General features: G+C 50.0%; 1 protein-coding gene across 7 annotated transcripts; it reads left to right on the top strand.

Moving 5' to 3' along the window:
• Positions 1-4,774: 4,774 nt before the first annotated feature.
• CARD19 (caspase recruitment domain family member 19) lies at positions 4,775-19,355 on the top strand. Of its 7 annotated transcripts, XM_032636321.1 has the most exons (6): positions 4,802-5,259; positions 15,423-15,565; positions 17,060-17,213; positions 18,414-18,473; positions 18,720-18,791; positions 19,082-19,355. In XM_032636321.1, exons 1-6 carry the CDS (start codon positions 5,253-5,255, stop codon positions 19,195-19,197), a joined length of 552 nt encoding a protein of 183 aa, XP_032492212.1. In that variant the 5' UTR covers positions 4,802-5,252; the 3' UTR covers positions 19,198-19,355. The 7 variants fall into 7 exon arrangements, with proteins under 7 accessions (XP_032492210.1, XP_032492209.1, XP_032492211.1 ...); XM_032636319.1 differs by having other exon boundaries at positions 4,775-5,259; positions 15,428-15,565; positions 18,414-18,791; XM_032636318.1 differs by having other exon boundaries at positions 4,782-5,259; positions 18,414-18,791.
• Positions 19,356-20,482: the final 1,127 nt, after the last annotated feature.

The raw sequence follows: 20,482 nt of genomic DNA, 5'->3' as shown, positions 1-20,482 counted from the left end.
GCTGGGGGTCCAGCTCCTCCCTATACTCCTCAGCACTGCTTGGGCATCCTCATGACATGGCAGCTGGCTCGCCCAGAGACAGTGATCCAGGAGAGAAAGGCAGGAACCACAATCCCCTTTACGACCCAGCCAAAGAAGTCACACACCATCACCTCCGCCACATTTCACCAGTCACAAAGACTGGCCTGATTTGCTGCGGAGAAGACTGCACAGGGGTGTGACCCAGAGTGTTGCAGCAGCTCTTTTGCCCCTTTTCCATCTGCTCATCCCTGTTTTCCTCAGACCTTAATCAGAAAGATGAGATCACTAGGCAACATGTAACACAGCTCCTGAGTTTTGCTTTACTGGATGTACACAATGCCTAGTCTAATGTGTTCATTCCTGGATTAAAAGGAGTAAGAATGAAGAATTACGTAGTTAAAGAATGACTCTCTACCTCTATCTTACCCTTGGTACATTTGCAAGGCAGACCACATGGGCAAGGGAACATCCAATTCTAGGGGGACCATGTGAGCAAGACAGCATCCAAAGGAAGATCAGGAGAAGCCAGCAGGTCTGCACGCAATGGAAAAATGACGATGAATCTGACCTCTTACATTAATGATTCACTGAGATCGTTTCCCCTTGTTCCCTTTAAAAGTTGTCATGGCTGAGCAGAATCTTTGGAATTGGGCTCCAGACAAGAGTTCACCTTCTCTCCAGATTGCTGGCTTTTCAGAATAAAGCACCTTTTCTTTCTATCGACACTTGGTCCTCAATTATTGACTTTTGAGCAGTGAGCAGCCAAACCTGAGTTCTGTAACAATGTGAGGGGCCATCTTGGAGGCTGGCAGCCTCCCCAGGCAGCCTCTAGCCTCCTGCTCTTCACAACACTCAGCACCTGCACTCAGAGGTGTTCTGCTGCTATTGATGGAAGCTCCATGGGATCAGGGCTCCTCTGCTCTCCCAGTGACAGTCTACCTCTTGGTTGGGCTCATGGTGGGTGTTTAGGAGATATTTACTAAATAAATTAATGATTGAATGAATGAATTGTGCCCCTTGGCCATATGAGAACGTGGGAGGAGAATGCCCTTGCACCTCTGCAGTGTTCAGGCCCTTTATCACCCACCCCAACCCTTCGCATGGTCAGCTCTACCCAGGCAGGCTGCTTCTCAGCCCACAGGCACGCTGCATTCCTCCTGCCTCTGGCCTGTGCTTGCCGCTTTATTCAGCTCATCTAGTTAGGCTCTAAGTGCATTTACAGAGCACCTGCTGTAAGTCTGGCACTGTGACCAAAGTAGATGTGGCCCTGCCTTTGGGAACTGACATTCTAGTTGGGAGATGGGCAGCAGGAAGTGCCTGGGGGGACAGGATGGGGAGCCTGTGGTGGTGCCCTGTGGTGAGGTGTTCCCACGGCTTGGCCCACAGAAGGTCTGATCAGGATCTTGGATTTGTGCCAGTTGTACCCATGGAACACAATGTTCTTATTATGAGTGAAATTGAGCAGCTCCTTAGGCATTTCCTCTTTCTCTGAGTATATGAATGTTGACTGCTTTCTTTCTGATTTCTAGGAGCTCTTTATTAATTAGGGAGATGAGCTGCTAACATGTCCCAGTTTCTTGTTTGCTTTTTGACTTTGCCTACATGTTGGAGGGGAGGGCAGTCCTGAGGAGATCAGGCAAGTGGCAAGTGCAGACACCACGTGGGAAGAGCTCTCCCTGCCTGATTTAAACTTGTATTTACTTTCTGATCACATAAAGCATGCCAGGATTACAAAATTCTACGGAAGCAAAAGTCAGAAGTGAAAGCAGTGGGGGTGGGGGTGAGGGTCAGGGCCAGTGCATCCCGGATGTTAAGGGACAGGTGGGGAGCAACGTCAGTTCGCACCAGTAAGTCCACACAGGGAGATGTTTCCCTCTGCATGTGAGACCCACAGTGTTCAGCAGATTGGGGAGGGTCCCCAGGAGGCCCGCCCTCCCACCTCAGATGGCCCAACTTCCTGAGTGTTCATTTTCGATCCGAATCGTGCAGTGGCAGTGGGGCAGTGGGCAAGGAGGGAGACATTGCACACACTCCCCGCCCCATCTGGGGAGGGGAGTGCCCAGGGCCCACCCATTGACCCTTTGAGCGTCTGCTGCCACTCACAGGGTGGGGATCCCCTGCCCTAGCTTGCCTGGCATGCACATCCCAGGGGGCACAGGGCCTGTCTACCAGGGAGTGGGGTCCCTCTAGAAAATCCTGCACTTTGGAGGCCCTGGCATTGCTGAACAGGGGCAAGGTCCAGAAATCTGCTGCTCTGAGCCTCAGTTTCCCTATCTGTCCCTTGGTGGGAGTGGCATGGAATGTTGGCCACCCAGGAAGGAGTCTGGCCTAGGAGCCCCCCTTCCTCACTGTGTCCTCTGTCCATCTAGACCCCACACTTATGCCACTGACATTACTCCTAGAGAGTGAAAGGAACTAAGAGAAGTAAATGCTAGGAGCTGTTGACTTTTAAAAAACACACAGCCTCAAAGTTGCCAGTTATGTTTTATTCAGGGACCCTAGTGAGGACTATAGCCCTGGAGACAGCCTCTCAGGTAGCTCTGAGGAACTGTTCTGTGAATGAAAAATGTTGCCTGCTGTATCAGTAAACATAAAGGATGTTGCAGTGGGCTTCCCTGGTGGCGCAGTGGTTGAGAGTCCGCCTGCCGATGCAGGGGATACGGGTTCGTGCCCCGGTCCAGGAAGATCCCACATGCCGCGGAGCATCTGGGCCCGTGAGCCATGGCCGCTGAGCCTGCGCGTCCGGAGCCTGTGCTCCACAACGGGAGAGGCCACAACAGTGAGAGGCCCGAGTACCACACACACAAAAAAAGGATGTTGCAGTCATCAGCCACTACCACTGCCCCCTATGAAGAGCGCTGAGGGAATTCAGGATGCAGACAAATGGACTGCCCCTTACTCCCCAAACCCTCAGCCACTGCAGCCAACCCCAGCAGTGCACAGTCAGGGGACTCAGGATGGGAAAGAAAAGGATACTGGCCATAGATAGGTAAGGTGCATATCAAAGGGATGATTTCAATGAGCCCAGACTCTTGCATCTTCCCATACAAAGAAAAGTACTAAATTCATCAACTTGAGATACCTGGTTTTCTTTAACAAACAGTAATCTTTTTTTTTTAACATAAATTTTATTTATTTATTTTGGGGCTGCTGCGCACAGGTTTTCTCTAGTTGCTGTGAGTGGGGTCTATTCATTGCGGTCCACAGGCTTCTCATTGCACTGGCTTCTCGTTGCCGAGCACAGGCTCTAGGTGCAGGGGTTTCAGTAGCTGTGGCGTGCGGGCTTCAGTAGTTGTGGCGTGCGGGCTCAGTAGTATGGACTCTAGAGAGCAGGCTCAGTAGTTGTGGTGCACAGGCTTAGTTGCTCCGCTACATGTGGGATCTTCCTGGACCAGGGCTCGAACCTGTGTCCCTGAATTGGCAGGCGGATTCTTAACCACAGCGCCACCAGGGAAGTCTTATACAGTAATCTTTTGATGTCCCAACTACCTGGTCCTTGTTGCAAAACTCCTATATATCCTGGCGCCTCCCTTACCTATTTGGAGCAGTCCCTCAGAGCTATCTGAGAGGCTACCTCCCAGGCTTGAAATCCTCAGAAAGTCTACCAAATAAAACATAATTCTCAACTTTTAGGTTGTGCATTTTTTCCAGTTGACAGGAGCCAGGATACACAAGAGTTTTTGCTGAAGAAAAAAACCACAAAGAAACCCCAAAAAACCCATGTAGTCGAGTATCAAAAGATTACTAATCACAAAAACAGACATGTCAAGCTAATGATCATAGTGCTTTTCTGTTTGGGAAGATACAAGAATCTGGGCTTCTTGAAATTATTCCTTAGATATGCATCTCATCTATCTGGGGTCTGTATCCTGTTTTTCTCCATCCTGAATTCCCCCCAAGGGGGGTGCTGCAGTGCCTAATGACTTAATAGTGGGTAACATTTATGTTTACTGGGATGTCACAGGCAACACTTTTTGTCTGCAGAGTCATGACCCAGCATGAGGGATGCAGAGTAATGGGGGTGGGGGTGTGAGGCCAGTTCCACTGGTGGGCAGGAGGCCCCCTCCAGGAGGGCGGCCGTGGGACCTCGAGCAGGCCTGGACTTCCCCTAGTGCACCCCCAGGTCATGCTATACAGCCCTCCTGCCCCAGGTTGGCACTGACCGTGTTGTCCCACGGACTGGGGTAGGACCCGGCTGGGCTTTTCCGGTAAGGCGGGCCAGACTCACTTTCAGTGTTCGGAGCGGGGATGGTTCCCGCGGTGACCACCACGACTCGGCCCAAGAGTTTTGGGGTTTCCATCCGACAGCTGCACCCATCCTCCAGTTCCTTCATGGGGTGGAGGGGTCGGCGCACGGGCACGGTGGACTGTGCCCGGAAGCGCTCATCCAGGTCCGGACCCTGGCCGCCCCGTGAGGCCAAGACTGAACGGGTCCAAAGTGGGTAAAGGCCAGGACGGAGAACATAGCGTATAAACGAGGCTGCGCCAGAGACCCGGGTGAGGCTCGGGTGAGGGGCGGGACTCAGAGTTGCGCGGCGACGTACCTGGGGCCGGAGGGGGCGGGGCTAGAACGGGGGCGGCATTTAGAGTGGTCGCGGCGACGCCATCGACGCAGGCGGGGGCGGGGCCGCGTGGAAAAGGGCAGGGCTCAGGGATCTGGTGGTGACGTAGCCCAGGACAGCGGCGGCGGAACTCAGTGAGAGGTGGAGCTGAGAGCTCCCCTTGCGGGCGGGAGCTAGGCTCAAGGCTTAAGGCTTCTGGACGCCCAGTAACTGATGAGGACCGGGCTCAGCGAGGGGCGGGGCTCAAGAGCTGTGGCAGCAACAGAGCTAATGTCCACGAGGGTGGGGCTCAGTGAGGGCGTGGTTTAGAGCTCTCGCAGTGACAAAGCCGATTCCCCGGGCGCTCGGAAGGCCGGGCCCAGTGAGGGGAGGGGCTAAGGGCTCGGCAGCGTTCGTAGCCCACGCGTTAGGAAGCGGGGCTCGAGCGAGGGATGGGGATTTAGAGCCCTCGAGGCGACGCAGCAGACGCTACGGACTGGGCCCATCGGGAAGGGGCGGGCTCAGTGAGGGCGGGGTTAGGGCTTTTCCGCGACGATGCCGGGGGCGGGGCTCACAGGGAAAGAGCGGGCGGTCGTCCCAGGGGTCGACGGGCTGCGGCCGGACAGCCAGGCTGACTGACAGCGGCAGGGGGACTGGCCGGGCCAGCTGGGTGCACGGCGTGCCGCCGCCATGACAGGTGAGAGCGGTCCGGGGTCGTGCCTGCCATACGGGGACGGGCGCGCGGCCACGGTGGCTCATAGGGTCCGGGTGTCCCGATGCCACACCGGGGGCCGCTCCTCGCGGCGGCGAGTGACCTTGCCCGTGACTAAGTGTCCTGTCGACGAGACGACGGTAGGCCGGCTCGCGGCCCGGGGCCGGCTTCTTGGGGGGCGAGGCCACTCCGGGTCCTGGAGGGTTCTTGGGGGCGGGGGCCATGGACAAGCCCTGGAGAGTTCTGTTGGGCAAGGCCACGTCATGCCCTGGAGGCTTCTGAGCGTTGGGGGCCCCACCTTGGAGGGGTCTGGACGGCGAGGCCAGGTGAGGCCCTAGAGGGTTCTGGGGGACAGAGGCTGGGCCTGGGATGGTTCTGAGACCAGGTCAGGCCATGGAAGAAGGTTCTAGTGGGTGGGGGCCACGTCGTGGGTGGTTCCGGGAGGGCAGCGGCTAGTGCACGTCTGTAGGTGGGGAGATGCTGCATGGGCGGGTGGGGGAGGTAGGGTTGAGGCCTGACAGTGGGAGGTGAAAATAAAAGTGATTCTACTGTGCTTCTATCAGGAAATATGGACACTCCGTCCTCACAGCTACCTGAGAAGAATGCCCAACAGGTGGTGCATACCTGGGCAGTGTGTGGTACCCATGGGACTCTGTGGTGCCTCCCAGGCTGCACCCCTTGCCCAGCGACAGGCCCAGGGGAATTGTGGATACCGATTCGGTCCCCGAAGGCTTTGTGCCCCATACTGAACTGCCCCAGTCCCTCCTTCTTTTCCCTGGATGGGTGCTCCAGCCCAGTCATCCGCCAAGGGCCTCTCTGGAGTGGGGACCCGCCCACCACCTTCCTGACCCTAACTGAACAGGGTGACCCTTCCCTATGGACCTTTCCCTGTAGGAGAAGCTCCATGAGAGAGACAGGCTGGTGACAGAGCCCATGACAGCATGGTCAGGCTGCTTCATGAGGTAGAAGTTACCTAGGGGTGGCCCACGGGGCCAGGAAGGCCCCAGAAGTCCCTGTTCTCTCCCCAGAACTCACTGGAGTTCCAGCCTGAGTCCTGCACACAAATAGGATTTCATGGGCAGGAACCTGGTGATTTCCAGGACACCAGTGTCCCAGCCTTAGCCAGAAGAGACCCCAGCTGCTGTGCATTCCCCTGTCATCTCTCTGAATCTTTTTATCTGTGGCTGCTGTTTCTGAGTAGAGTTGACCCTTTGAGGTTTCAAATGTGAGGGTCCATTTATATGTGGATTTTTTTCGATACATACTATAGTACTACATGACCTCAGATTGGCTGAATCCTTGGTTGCAAAATTATGGATATGGAGGGCTGACTATAAAGTAATGTGTGGATTTTCGACTGCTCAGGGATCTGCGCCCCCAACCACTGCATTGTTCCAGGGTCTGTTGTACCTATTGTGCACCTGGTCTTACATCAGGTGCTTCCCATTCAGAACCGCTGTATGGGGAAAAGTGGAATATCTCTGTGTGGATGAGGAAATAAAGTGTCAGGTTGGGCAGGTGCCCCAGACTGCTAGGGCAGTCAGTGGCAGAGCCAGGACTAGATCCTGCCCAGGCCCACCAATCCCCTTTCTCCCTGCCATCTCTGTGTCCTGGGCCTCTAGAGACCTCTTCCCTCAGAGCCCTTCATTTTTGTTATGGGGAACTGGGGCCCAGAGAGCACAGGCCTGGGAGGGTCAAATGGGCAGGCTCGCAAGGCTGCGGGCCTCAAGTTCCTGGCTCACTGTCTCCATGCACCAACAGGAAACTGCCTCGTGTTGGTTCTGGGGCCTCTACAAAGGGTTGCAGAGTGAGTGTGTGGGGCCTGATGCGTCTGCTCAGGGCCAGCACTGGCCGAGTGTCACTGCAGCAACTGCTGTTGCTGCAGAACCAGTCCCTGCCTTGTGGTGTGCTGGGGAGTGCGCCATCTCAACTCCATGCCTGAGGCCAGGTTGGGCACTGGGACAGGAGGGGATTCTGGGAGATTCAATTTGGGAGGGGAGGTTGAGGTCCAAGCATCTGGACTTTGGTTTGGTGGGGCGGCAGGGGAGCTCAGGAAGGTCTCTTGGCGGGAGGGCAGTGAGCATGAGTTAGCCAGGCGGAAACCACAGGGACAGGTATTCTTGTGCCAAGGGCGGGAATCCTGGGCAGTACACTGCAGTTGGGGGTTGCTGTGCAGGAATGGCTCAGGGGCCTGGGAGGCCCGGTGAGGGCAAGTGAGGCCAGCTCCCACAGGGCCTCTATTGCCAAGCCAGGCTAACAGGTTGGCGGGGGGGCGGGGTTGTCCATGGTTGTGGTGCTGCCAGGAGGGCAAGATGATGGGGGAGGTAGGGCTTAGCAGAGGTTGCTGGTGAACGTCTGGTGAATTTTATGCCAGCGCATTCCTCTCCCTTTATCCTGTAAAAACTGTCTGGGACTGTTTATCAGCACTTGGGACCAAAGTGGTTTCCTTTTTTGTGCTTTCTCATGCCTCTGAATGGCTGCTTGGGTGTGGTTTGTGTGCACAGCGCACAGCAGAGCCCAGAGCTTTGGCCCCCAGGCTATGCCATCCGTGCCTGGCAGCTGCAGGCAATGGAGGCCCCACCTGGCTAGCAGCCTGCAGGGTAGGAGGAGCCACTGCAAGATGCTGGCCACCATCCACTGACAGCCCTTGCCCTTGAGCCTTGGACCTACGTCCATTCATTCCCAAACTCTTTAGTGAGTGCTTAGTGTGTGCTGGCACTATGCACAGGTGCACACACTGGTAGTGCTGGGCAAGACAGCCTATGGCTTGGCCAGGAACAGACATGATGCAGCTAATTGCATAGTTAATTAGTAGGTTGATTAGAGAGGCAGAAAATTTAGATGTCAAGAATTGGCCCCAACACTGTGCTGTGCCTGGGTCCTGACCTCGATACATCACTCCCTAGCTGGTTGAGGTCTTAGGCAGGTCTCAGATAAGCCTATTCGTTGTGCTTCAGTTTCTTCTGAAAATGGGGGTGGTAGTCATGCTTGCGTAGCAGAGCTGATGGAAGAATGACGATTATCTGTATGCCTAGAGCCCACAGAATGCCCAAGCTTGGGGCACACTCCATGAACTATGGCCAATATTAACTCTTTAATCAGAGAGGTTGTAGGTGCTGAAGCCAGGTGACCAGGAGGGTCCGGCCCTGTGGTGGTGGCAGGTCTCTCTGCATCCCTGTCCATGGCTTCTTCACCAAATTGGAGCTGCTGACAAGTCCATTTTCAAGGTTGACTTTCAGAGGCTCGGAGAATCAGAAGATAGAAATTCATATTGTGGGGGAGAAAAGACCATCCAGGAGGAGGAGAGAGAGATGAGAGAGACAGTCTGTTGAGTTGGCCCAAGGAAGAAATCAGGGAGGAGGCCCCACTTGTTCCACCTCAATGACCCTATTTTAAAAAGATCAACCTTATTGAGGTAGTATTTACTTACAAATACACTCATTTTTAGTGAATAATTCTATAAGTTTTGACTAATGAATGCACCCATGGAACAACCAGCCCAGGCCTAAGCAAGACAGAACATTTCTATCACTCTAGAAAGTTCCTTCATGCTCCTTTCCAGGGAACCCCACCCAATCCAAGAATTCATCTGCTTTCTGTGACTCTCATTTTCTTTCTTTAAAATTCAGCTGCGGAATTTCCAAATAGGATTTCTTTTTAATTAATAGATTTTATTTTTAGAACATATTTAGTTTATAGAAAATTGAGCAGATAGCACAGAGGGTCCCCACACCCCATTTCCTGTATTATTAACATCTTGCATTTGTGTGGTATGTTTGTTGCACTTAATGAACCAATATTGACAGAATATTAATAACTTTAGGTATTACTAAATAAAGTTCTTGTGTCGTATATTGCATGAGTTTTGAAAAATTTGTAATGTCCTGTGTCCGCTGTTACAGTATCATACAAGTAGTTTTACCTGGCTAAAAATCTGTGCTCTACATATTTATCCCTCCCTCTTCCCTAACCCTTGGCAACCACTGATTTTTTTTTTTTTTTTTTGCGGTATGCGGGCCTCTCACTGTTGTGGCCTCTCCCGTTGCGGAGCACAGGCTCTGGACGCGCAGGCTCAGCGGCCATGGCTCACGGGCCCAGCCGCTCCACGGCATGTGGGATCTTCCTGGACCGGGGCACAAACCCATGTCCCCTGCATCGGCAGGCGGACTCTCAACCACTGCGCCACCAGGGAAGCCCGACCACTGATCTTTTGACTGTTCTCCATAGTTTTGCATTTTCTGGAATATCATATACTTGGGATCATATAGTATATAGCCTTTTCAAATTGGCTTCTTTAACCTTTAGCAAAATGCATTTAAGTTTCCTCCATGTCTTTTTGTGACTTCATAGGTCTTTTTGTGACTTCATAGGTCTTTTTAACACTGAATTATATTCCGTTGTAACTTACTAAGCTGAACCACAGTTTAACATATTATCCATTCACCTTTATATGTATGTATGTGGTAAAATATACAGAACATAAAATTTTACCATTTTAACCATTTCAGTGGCATTAAATACATGCACGGTGTTGTGAAGCTGTCACCACTATGCATTTCCAGAACTTTTCATCATCCCAAAGAGAAACTCTGTGCCCATTAAACAATAACTCCCCTTTCTCCCCTACCCTCAGCTCCTGGTAATCACTATTCTACTTTCTGTCTTTAGAATTTGCTTATTCTAGATAGTTCATGTAAGTGGAATCATACAACGTTTGTCCTTTTGTGTCTGACTTATTTCACTTAGCATAATGTTTTCACAGTCATCCATGTTGTCAAATGCACGTACTAAAATTCTGTCCCTTTTACGGTTGTATAATATTCCGTTGTATGTATACCACATTTTGTCTCTCTATTCATCTGTCTGTGGACACTTGGGTTGTTTTTACCTTTTGGCTTTTGTGAATAATGCTAGTCTGAACTTGGTGTGCACATACCTGTTTGAGTCTCTGCTTTCAGTTCTTTTGAGGAATGAAATTGCTGAAGTATTTGTTTAACTTGTTGAGGAATAGCTATACTGTTTTCCATGGTGGCCGTACCATTTTACATGCCCACCAGTAATGCATGAGAGTTCCAATTTCTCCTCATCCTCATATTCATATTCCCTCTCTCTCCATGTATTTATTCTACCTTAATGTGTATGAAGTGGTATCTCATTGTAGTTTGATTTGCATTTCCCTAATGACTAGTGTTGTTGAGCATCTTTTCATATGCTTAGTAGTCATTTGTACATCTTCTTTGGAGAAATATCTATGCAAGTCTTTTGCTCATTTTTGTATTGGTTACTTTATAGGATTTTTTGTTGTTGTTGTGTTATAGGAGTTCTTTTTATCTCCTCTCTCTGTATATATTAATGCCTAATCAGATACATGCTTTGCAAATACTTCTCCCATTCTGTGGGTTGTCTTCACTCTTTTTTTTTCCCACTCAAAGTAGGGTTTATTTCTGGACTTTCTAGTCTATTACATTGTTCTATATGTCTGTTCTTATGTTGGTACCACAGTTTTGATTCTTGTAGCTTTGTGGTAAATTTTGAAATCAGGAAGTATGAGTCATCCACATTCTTTCCTTTTTCAGGATAGTTTTGGCCATAAAAGTCCTTTGAGATTCCATATGAATTTTAGGATGAAAAACAAAAAACATTTATTGGGGTTTGGATAGGGATTACACTGAATTCCTAGATCACTTTGGGTAGTATTGTCATCCTCACAATATTAAGTCTTCCAACCCATGAACATGGGATGTGTCTTTCCATTTATTTGTGTCTTTTAAAATTTCTTTCAGCAATGTTTTGTAGATTCAGTGTCCAAGTCTTCCACATCCTTGGGTAAATATAATCTAAGTATTTTATTCCTTTTTTTAAGTTTTTAAATTGACATATAGTTAATTTGCAGTGTGTGTTAGTTTCAAGTGTACAGCAAAGTGATTTAGTTATGCATATGTACGTATATATATATATATATATATATATTTTTTTTTTTTTTTTTTTGGCCATACGCGGGCCTCACTGCTGTGGCGTCTCCCGTTGCGGAGCACAGGCTTCAGACGCGCAGGCTCAGCGGCCATGGCTCACGGGCCCAGCCGCTCCGCGGCACATGGGATCTTCCCGCACCCGGGGCACAAACCTGTGTCCCCTGCTTCGGCAGGCCTCCTCTCAACCACTGTGCCACCAGGGAAGCCCCCTACGTATATATTTTTTCAGATTCTTTTACGTTATTCGTTGTTACACGATATTGAGTATAGTTTCCTGTGCTATGCAGTGGGTCCTTGTTGTTTATCTGTTTTATATTTGGTAGTGTGTATATGTTAATCCCAGACTCCTAATTTATCTCCCCCATTCCCTTTGCTAACCATAAGTTTTCTATGTCTGTGAGTCTATTTCTCTGTTGTAAATGAGCTCATTTGTGTCATTTTTTTAGATTCCACATATAACTGTGATATCTCATGATATTTGTCTTTCTCTGTCTGACTTACTTCACTTAATATGATAATTTCTAGGTCCAACCATATTGCTGCAAATGGCATTATTTCATTCTTTTTATGGTTGAGTAATATTGTATTGTGTATGTATATATACCACGTCTTCTATATCCATTCATCTGTCAGTGGACATTTAGCTTGCTTCCATGTCTTGGCTTTTGTAAATAGTGCTGCTATGAACATTGGGGTGCAAACTAGAGTTTTCTCTGGATATATGCTCAGGAGTAGGATTGCAGGATCATATGGTAACTTTATTTTTAGAGTTTGAGAAGGATTGGTATTAGTTCTTTAAATGTTTGGTAGAATTCACCAGTGAAGCCATCTGATTCTGGGCTTTTATTTGTTGAGACCATTTTAACTACTGATTGAATCTCCTTATTAGTAATAAGTCCTTTCAGATTTTCTGTTTCTTCATCATTCAGCTTCGGTAGATTGTGTGTTTTTAGGAATTTGTCCATTTTATCTAGGTTGTCCAATTTGTTGGTATAAATGTCCACAGTATTCTTTTATAATCCTTTTTATTTCTGTAAAATTCATAGTAATATTTCTGATATTAGTAATTTGAATCTCCTCTCTTTTTTTCTTTGTTAATCTAGCTAAAGGTTAGCCAATTTTGTTGATTTTTCTGGAACCAACTTTTGGTTTTGTTTTTCTATTTCATTTATCTTCACTCTAATCTTTATCATTTCCATCCTTCTACGAGCTTTGGGTTTAGTCTGCTTTTCCTTTTCTAGTTCCTTAAGATGTAACATTAGGTTATTGATTTGAGATCTTCTATTTTAGTATGTGCATTTACAGCTGTAAATTTTCCTTTCAGTACTGCTTTCACTGCATCCCTTAAATTTTGGTATGCTGTATTTTTATTTTCATTTTTCTCAAGGTATTTTCTGATTTCTCTTGTGATTTTCTCTTTGATGCATTTGTTGTTTAATGTCCACATAATTGTGAATTTTCCAGTTTTCCTACTGTTATTGATTTCTAGCTTTATTCCATGTGATCAGAAAAGATCCTTTTATTATGTCAATCCTTTAAAATATATTAAGACACATTTTGTGGTTAACTGTGTTTTGTGGTCTATTTTGGATAATGTTCCCTGTGCACTTGAGAAGAGTGTATATTCTGCTACTGTTGGGTGGAGTGTTGTGTCTATGTCTGTTAGGTATCATTAGTTTATGGGGCTGTTCACATCCTCTATTGCCTTATTGATATTCTGTCTGGTTATTCTATTATTGAAAGTGGTCTGTTGAAGTCTCCAGCTATTATCATAAAGCTTTCTATTTCTCCCTTCAATTCTGCCAATGTTTGCTTTAAATATTTTGGGGCTCTGATATTTGGTGCATATATGTTCTAACTTCTTGGTGATTGATCACTTTATTAATATATAATGTACTTCTTTGTCTCATAACAGCTTTTGCCTTAAAGTCTGTTTTTTCCTCATATTAGTATAGCAATGTAAATTCTCTTTTGGTTACTATTTGTATGGAATATCTTGTTCCATTCTTTCACCTTCAACCTTTTTCTGTCTTTAGACCTAAAGTGAGTCTTTTGAATACGGTATATAGTTAAATCATGTTTTTTAAATCCTGAGAGGAAAAAATTCTGTTTCTCTTCTACTCTTACATACAGCACTTATATTTCTCAATACTTCTGACACTTCTGGTTATGGAATGTGTGGGTTTTTCCCCCTACCAAGCAATTTTCCAGTTCTTTGGTGGACACCAACTGGGAGTCCTATAATTTAATTCAATTCTGACACCATCTATCCAGAGATAGTGTCAGATCCCATGGGTTAACTTTAGGCTCAGTCCCACGAGATTACCCCCACTTGAGATGCCAATAATGAATCCAGGTTGTCACCTGTGCTTCTAACTGACTGGCTATAAATCAGAGTTCCCATGACCCTCTCCTTGTGACCCTATTTGCTAGAATAGTTCACAGAACTCAGGAAAACACTATTGCCAGTTTGTTACAAAAGGTATTTCAAGGATACAAATGAGCATCCGGATGGAAAAGATGCATAGGGCAAAGCATGTGAGAAGCAAAGCATGGAAGCTCCATGCTCCTCCCAGACAGGCCATCCTCTCAGCACCTCCACATATTCAGTAACTTAGAGTGCTCCAAACCCCATTTTGGGGGGATTTTATGCAGGCTTCCTTAGGTAGGCATGACTGATTAAATCATTGACTACTGGTGATTGATTGAACCTCCAGCCCCTCTCCCCTCCCCAGACATTGCAGGGGGAAGTGAGATGGGGAGGGCTGAAAGTTCCACCCCTCGAATTACGTGGTCGGTTCCACTGGCAATCAGCTCCCACCCTGTGGTTATTTAGGGGCTTTCCCAAAATCACCTCATTAATACAAAGTCAGATGAGGTTGGAAGGGGCTTGTTATGAGGTACAAGATATCCTTTCACCTTCACAGCTCTCATCACTTAGGAAATTCCTTGGGTTTTAGAAACTGTGTGCCAGGAATTGGGACAAAGATCAAATATATATTTCTTATTATAAATCATGATACTACAAATCCACTTTCCTAATCTATGTCTTTTGATTAGAGAGTTTAATCCATTTACATTTAAAGTAATTACTGATAAGGGATAACTTGTTTCTGCCTTTTTGCTATTTGTTTTCTGTATGTCTCATAGTTTTTTTTCCTTCATTTCTTCCCGTCTTTTGTGTTGATTTTCTGTAGTAACACATTTTGATTTCCTTTTGTGTATATTCTATGGACATTTTCTTTGTGGTTACTATGAGGATTACACATAATACCCTAAAGTTACAGCTATCTAATTTGAATTGATACCAACTTAACTTCAGTCACATACAAAAACTCTCCTCCTATACAGCTCTGCCTACCCCCCATCCCCTGGGTCCACCAGGAAACAGGACAAGCTGCCACAGGTAGGTAAGGTGGTGCACTTGTTCAGGCAGCTAGTGCTGCAGGAACTTGGGACCCTCCCTCAGAGATTTCTTTGTCAACTGCCCACCAACCTCTCCCCACCCCTTGCCTTTAAAGACTTGTCATTCTAAGGGACATTCTTAATGGGAAAGATAGTGCAACAGTGATGCTTTAATGGTGATTCTGAAAGAAAAAACAAAAGAAAAGGCATTCCGCAGCCTCCTGGGCAGCAAGCATGCTGGTCTGCTGTTGGTGGCAGCTTCTCAAGGCCTTGCAGATACACTGTGTCTGGTGGCCATGCCAGCACAGGCCACTCCAAACAACAACAGCGATTGTAGGAGCTTCGAGATTGGGCCTTCTCCAGGCTGCCCATGCCCTTCCTCGGGCCTGGCTATTTCCAGAGGGCACTGAGGGGGCCCAACAGACAGCAGATTCTTCGCCCGTCTGAGTTTTTTTGCGATAAGCTCTCAGGCATAAAAGATAGGAGCCAGAGGCTCTGCTCTGCTTTTGAGCACTCTGAACCTTTATCACTGCACCCACCCACCCCACTTTCTGGCAAGGGTGTTGGCGTGACATGGGGGAACTCTGGGCTGTGCGTGAGCTGGGATGTCAGCAGTTGTCCAGATGCTTACAGCTGGTACACCTCTCGGTGGGCATGGGGACCTTGCTGCGAGGGGTCCCTGCCATGGCTGCATCATGGTGTGTGGGTCTCGCCACCCCCTTTTTGGGCTGAGCTGGCTCATTCCCTCTGTGTTCTATGCTTCTGTTTCAGCGCAGACCTACTGTGACCGCCTGGTCCAGGACATGCCTTTCCTCACAGGCCTTGGGCGCCTGAGTGAGCAGCAGGTGGACAGGATTATCCTCCAGCTGAACCGCTACTACCCCCAGATACTCAGCAACAAGGATGCAGAAAAGGTGCCAAGGAACCTGAGGCTGCTTTCCCATCCCTTTCCTCTCTGGGCTGGGAGAAGCGGGGGGCAGGACAGCTTGGAGGTGAAAACCTGTCTCCTTAGGGTGACCTTGGGCCCAGAACATCAGCTCTTTGAGCCTTAGTCTCTTTATATGTCATCAAGCCTTCTGGCCCCTTCCAGAAATGCTGGGAGGATCACAGGAGACATGTGATAACATGCCACAACATGAGACAAACCTGGGAGGGGGAACAGGGGGAGTGCTGGGATCAGGGATACCATACAGGCCCTACCCAGTGCCATAGGGCTCTTCACTCTGAATCTTCCAAAAGTTCAAAGTGGGCAAACGTTTGGGTGTAATCTGGCCCATCCTATTCAGGGACACTTGGTGAGAGTGGGTGCTCCTTGCTCGCCCCACCCACTTCTCTGGCTCCCCTGTGGGGCTGGGGGTGGGTGCTAGAGACCAGCCGGGGCTTTGGGGTGCAGGACCTGCCTCCCATCTGGGTGACTGAGCGAGCTCTTCTCCTCTTGGACCTGAGCTTCCTGCCTTGGCACAGGGTAACATTTTCACTTGCAGGGCTATTTGGAGGGTTGGGGGCTCTCCTAGGGACAGGTGAGATTGATCCTCAACAGAACTAGAATCAACACGGACCCTGCTACTGGCCCAGATGCTTCTTAAGTTACAGAAGTAGTACAGTGAGTTAAAAAGTAGGGGCTCAAATTTATATCTTGTAATTAAAAGTCGAAAAAAAAAAAAAAGTCGAATACACATTCATTGTAAAAACACAATTTGAAAAGCTCAGCTGTTTACATGAGAAAAAGGAAACTCCTCCACACACAAAACTACAGTTCCTTTCCTCATAGGTACCCATGGCTTCTGCTGCACATCTATCTGCCTTTGCTTTGCAGTTTCTGTACCTTTGTGGTTTGACTCTAGTTCCTTGTAGCATGGTACACCACCACCAGGTGGCAGCACCGAGCCATGGCCTCCAGGTTCTGGGGGTCAATGCCAAGTACCCTGTCCATTGACCTTTACAACCACATATTTTTCAGTCAATCACATCAAAAAAGCCACCTTTTTTTCTCCTTAACCCTTGATTTATTTTTTAAAACTTGAATCACATTCCTGTAGAGTGTAAACTAGAAATTATCATTACCTCAGAGATTCCCTGTAATGACCCTACCATGTGGGTTTATTATTCCCTTTTTACAAATGGGAAAACCAAGTCAGCAAGCCACTAAGTTTCCACACTTGGAATAATGTCACCGCCATCTTTCTTGCTGACGTGTCCTGGCCTCCAGTGGGAGTGCAAGGCTTAGTGGCCATGCAGCACAGTCTTGGGTGCCACATGGGAGTGCATGAGGCTGTGGTAGCAATTGCTACCTTCCCGTGCATGTTCCAAGCACTTAGATGGTATCACAACCATTGAGGAAGCTGGGGCTGGGTGCTGAGCCCAGAGTGCTCCAGCCTGACCTTGTCTTGTGCCCCTTCCTCCTCCAGTTCCGGAACCCCAAGGTATCTCTGCGAGTGCGTCTCTGCGACCTCTTGGGCCACCTGCAGCGGAGCGGTGAGCGGGACTGCCAGGAGTTCTACCGGGCCCTGTACATCCATGCCCAGCCCCTGCACAGCTGCCTGCCCAGCCGGCACGCCCTGCGTAAGTGCGTGTCCCAGTCCCCAGGGCTTGGCATCTTCTTGTTCAGCCCTTCACCAGAGACTGCCCTCTGGTTGCATCTTGTGTGGCCCTCAGAGTATTTCAGACAATATAGATGTTTCTGTCTCCACGTCTCCCTCTCTCTGTCTCTGTCTCTCTGTCCCTCTGTCTCCCTTTTTCTTGTGCCAGTTTTTACACAAAAGGTAGCATCTCTTGCATGCAGCTCTGCCCTTCTCTCTGTAATCTAATGAATCTGGGAACCCTTACACTTCTGATCAGAAATAGCTCACGGCTGTAGGCTGTACCAGCCTTGAGTGAACTGACCCCCCCAACCCCCACGACGCAGGTTGTGTCCACTTTCGCACAGGTAGATCCTCATGGCATGGCTGTTTCTGTAGAACAGTTTCTGACACAGATGGCTGGTCCAAGACACATGTGTTTAGGTTTAGAGGGTCTGGCCTGTGGGCCCGGGAGGCTTGTGAGCCCCGAGGGGTCCTCTGAGCTGCCAGGTTGGGTGCAGGGAAGGTACAAGCGGGGATGGCAGCTCAGTCCTGAGGCCTCTGCACCCAGGTCCCCAGGAGGAGTGGCTACTGTCCCTCAGTCCTCAGATGAGAGGCTGGAGGCCAGGAGGGAAGAGGTGGTTCGCCTCAGGCCACTCGGCTGGACCTGGGGCTAGTGTCCCTGCTCCCAAGGACAGGCTGGCAGGACTGGGCCCTGAGCTCCAGCATGGGACGGTCCTGTCACCACAGGTCAGGACCACACAGCCTGCCTGGAGTCAAGTACCTACCAGGGTGCCCTCAGGGCTGTCTGGCAGCTGGCTGGTTAGGGGGAGCCCCAGTGGGGTCTGGGGAAAGAGAAAGAGCGCCCTGCCCTCACATCAACATCATCAGACTTTGGACAGGCAGGTGTTTGTGCTGTGTTTGGTGCCTTGTGGTTGCCAGGGAACAATGAACCCCCTACTCCATGGTCCTCAAGTTCTCATGAAGTGGACAAAAGGAGAAGACACAAAACTGTGCAGGGTTCCTTCCCTGGCGCTGACTTCCCCCAAACACAGCCTGGAGGGCTTAGCACCGGCACAACCTGAGGGGCCTGGGTGGTCTGGGGGAGGGGGCTTGACAGCCCCCTTGGTTTCCCGAGGGCGGGGCAACCACCTTACCCTCTGGCCCACCCACGACTAACTACACCCTGTGATTTTGTTTCCAGAGAACTCAGATTGCACAGAGCTAGACTCGGGCACCGCAGGCCGTGAGCTCAGTGACAGGGGTAACCGCCTCCCATGTCCCTTCTCTCTGTTCCCCCACCCAAGGCTCCATCTCTGCCTTGGGGGCTTCTCCATTCCAAGTCGGGTTCCGTTCCTGGCTTCCTGTTGGACAGACCCCCTCAGGGTGCTCACTGGGTGTGTCCCTGCCCAGCTGACCCCAGCACAGGGTGTGAGCCTGTCCCTCGAGGCCTCTGGACCCCTTCCGCCCTCCTGGGCTCGGGAAGCTGCTCACGTGCATTTCTCCCCAGGACCCGTGGCCTTCCTGACCTGTCTCGGCCTGGCCGCAGGGCTGGCACTCCTCGTCTACTGCTGCCCCCCAGGTGGGTGCTGCCTGGCCAAGCCTCAGCCCAGTCCTCTCCAGACCATGGGGCAGAGCCCTGCCGGATGGACGGAGGCCTACACCTGAGGCCCCCTACTTGTGGCCCAGTGTGGCAGTCCTGCGGTTCCTTTCCTGCCATGCTGACCTTGTTGAGGTCCTGTGTGGGGAGCCAGTGCCAAGCAGGCCCACTCGGCATGGGGACCCCACATCACTCAGGTGTGGGGCTGGCGATGCCATGAGGCTGAGAGAAGGCGCCTTCTCGATGGGTTCTGAGACCCCCTTGTCTTCCAGACCCCAAGGTGCTGCCAGGGGCCAGGCGTGTCCTGGGCTTCTCCCCTGTCATCGTCGACAGGCACGTCAGCCGCTTCCTGCTGGCCTTCCTCACAGATGACCTGGGGGGGCTCTGACCGATCCTATCCCTGCCCACCTTGGCTGCTTGCTGCCCTGGGGCTGGCTGGCTTTTCTAAGTGTTTATTTCTCACTGTGTATAACTTATGTAACAAGCACTTTACCTTCACTGTACAAAGGTGCTCAACAATATTAAATGTTTGAGTCTTATTCCTTCTCTCAGGAGTGTTTTCTAGATGATTCCAACACAAGGCATGACAGCATGTATAACTGGGGCTGACCCTGTGGGCTCTTGGCTTCCCGAGTCCAACCCAAGACCCAGGTCCTGCTCAGGCCGCCTTCTCAGACCCCTGTGGGCCTGGGCCTCACCCCTCCATGTGGGCTACCTGCCCCAGATGACCCCTCCTGTGTCCCCCAGTGCCCACCTCCAGATATCCCCTGCCACGTGTTCCCCTTCCCTCCCTCCCTGGCCACCTTCCACTACTTCTCTCCAGAACTCCCTACCTTGAACCCCTCCTGCCATCCCCTGCCTGGGTGTTGTAGGTCCCCACACCTGCCCCTGCCCATCTTCCCTCCTTCCGCAGCCCTCAGCCTCAGGTGGCGAGGACGAGGATGGACAGGGCGCACTGGGCTGCTCTGTTACCCGAGCCCTGGCCCATGGAGGGGCGCCAACCAAATGCCTCATGATACCTAGTGCCAGCATGTGTTAATTTGATTCCTCTTAGCAGCCCCAGGAGGTGGGCTGCTGTCCCTGATTTCCTGATGAAGAATCTAAGACTGAAAGGAGAGATCACTCAGCCAGGAAAGGGGGGGGACCCACTGCATGAGGGGCTCCACCACCATTTTCATTCCCTTCCTGTGACATGTCCCAAGGAGATACCCCTCCCCTATCATCCCCCTTGTCTCTGTCCAGTCACCAGAGCCAACACCCAGATCCTGGGCCCTCGAGGCCCCTCATACTACTACTATCTTGGAAATGGAGCCCCTCCCCCCGGGAGGTGATAACCCACGCTTGGCGGGTCTGGGGAGGGTTCAGTTGACACAGATATGGTCAGAGCCTAGAAATGAACACAAAATCTTGTCCCTGATCCCAGGTGGAGAGGAGGCTGAGACAGAAAAAAAAGAGTCCACAAAAACTTCTAGAACTTTTAGAGATGAAAAATGTAATTGTGCCATCTGAAGTCTTGGGCTCTGGCTCCTCACGCCCTCCCCCAACAGCCTGGGGTTTGGCCATACCCAGCACCTTGTCCTCAGAGCTGAGCCCCTGTATTTGTCTTGGGGACATGGGCCTGTCCCCTTGACCAGGGTGTTTGTACCTATTTGTCTCACCTGCCAGCCTCCGGC

This window comes from Phocoena sinus, chromosome 6 (genome assembly GCF_008692025.1).
Source record: "Phocoena sinus isolate mPhoSin1 chromosome 6, mPhoSin1.pri, whole genome shotgun sequence".
In the NCBI taxonomy this organism is placed as follows: domain Eukaryota; kingdom Metazoa; phylum Chordata; class Mammalia; order Artiodactyla; family Phocoenidae; genus Phocoena; species Phocoena sinus.
Note: the sequence above shows the minus strand (reverse complement) of the source record. Positions and strands in the feature narration are given on the sequence as shown.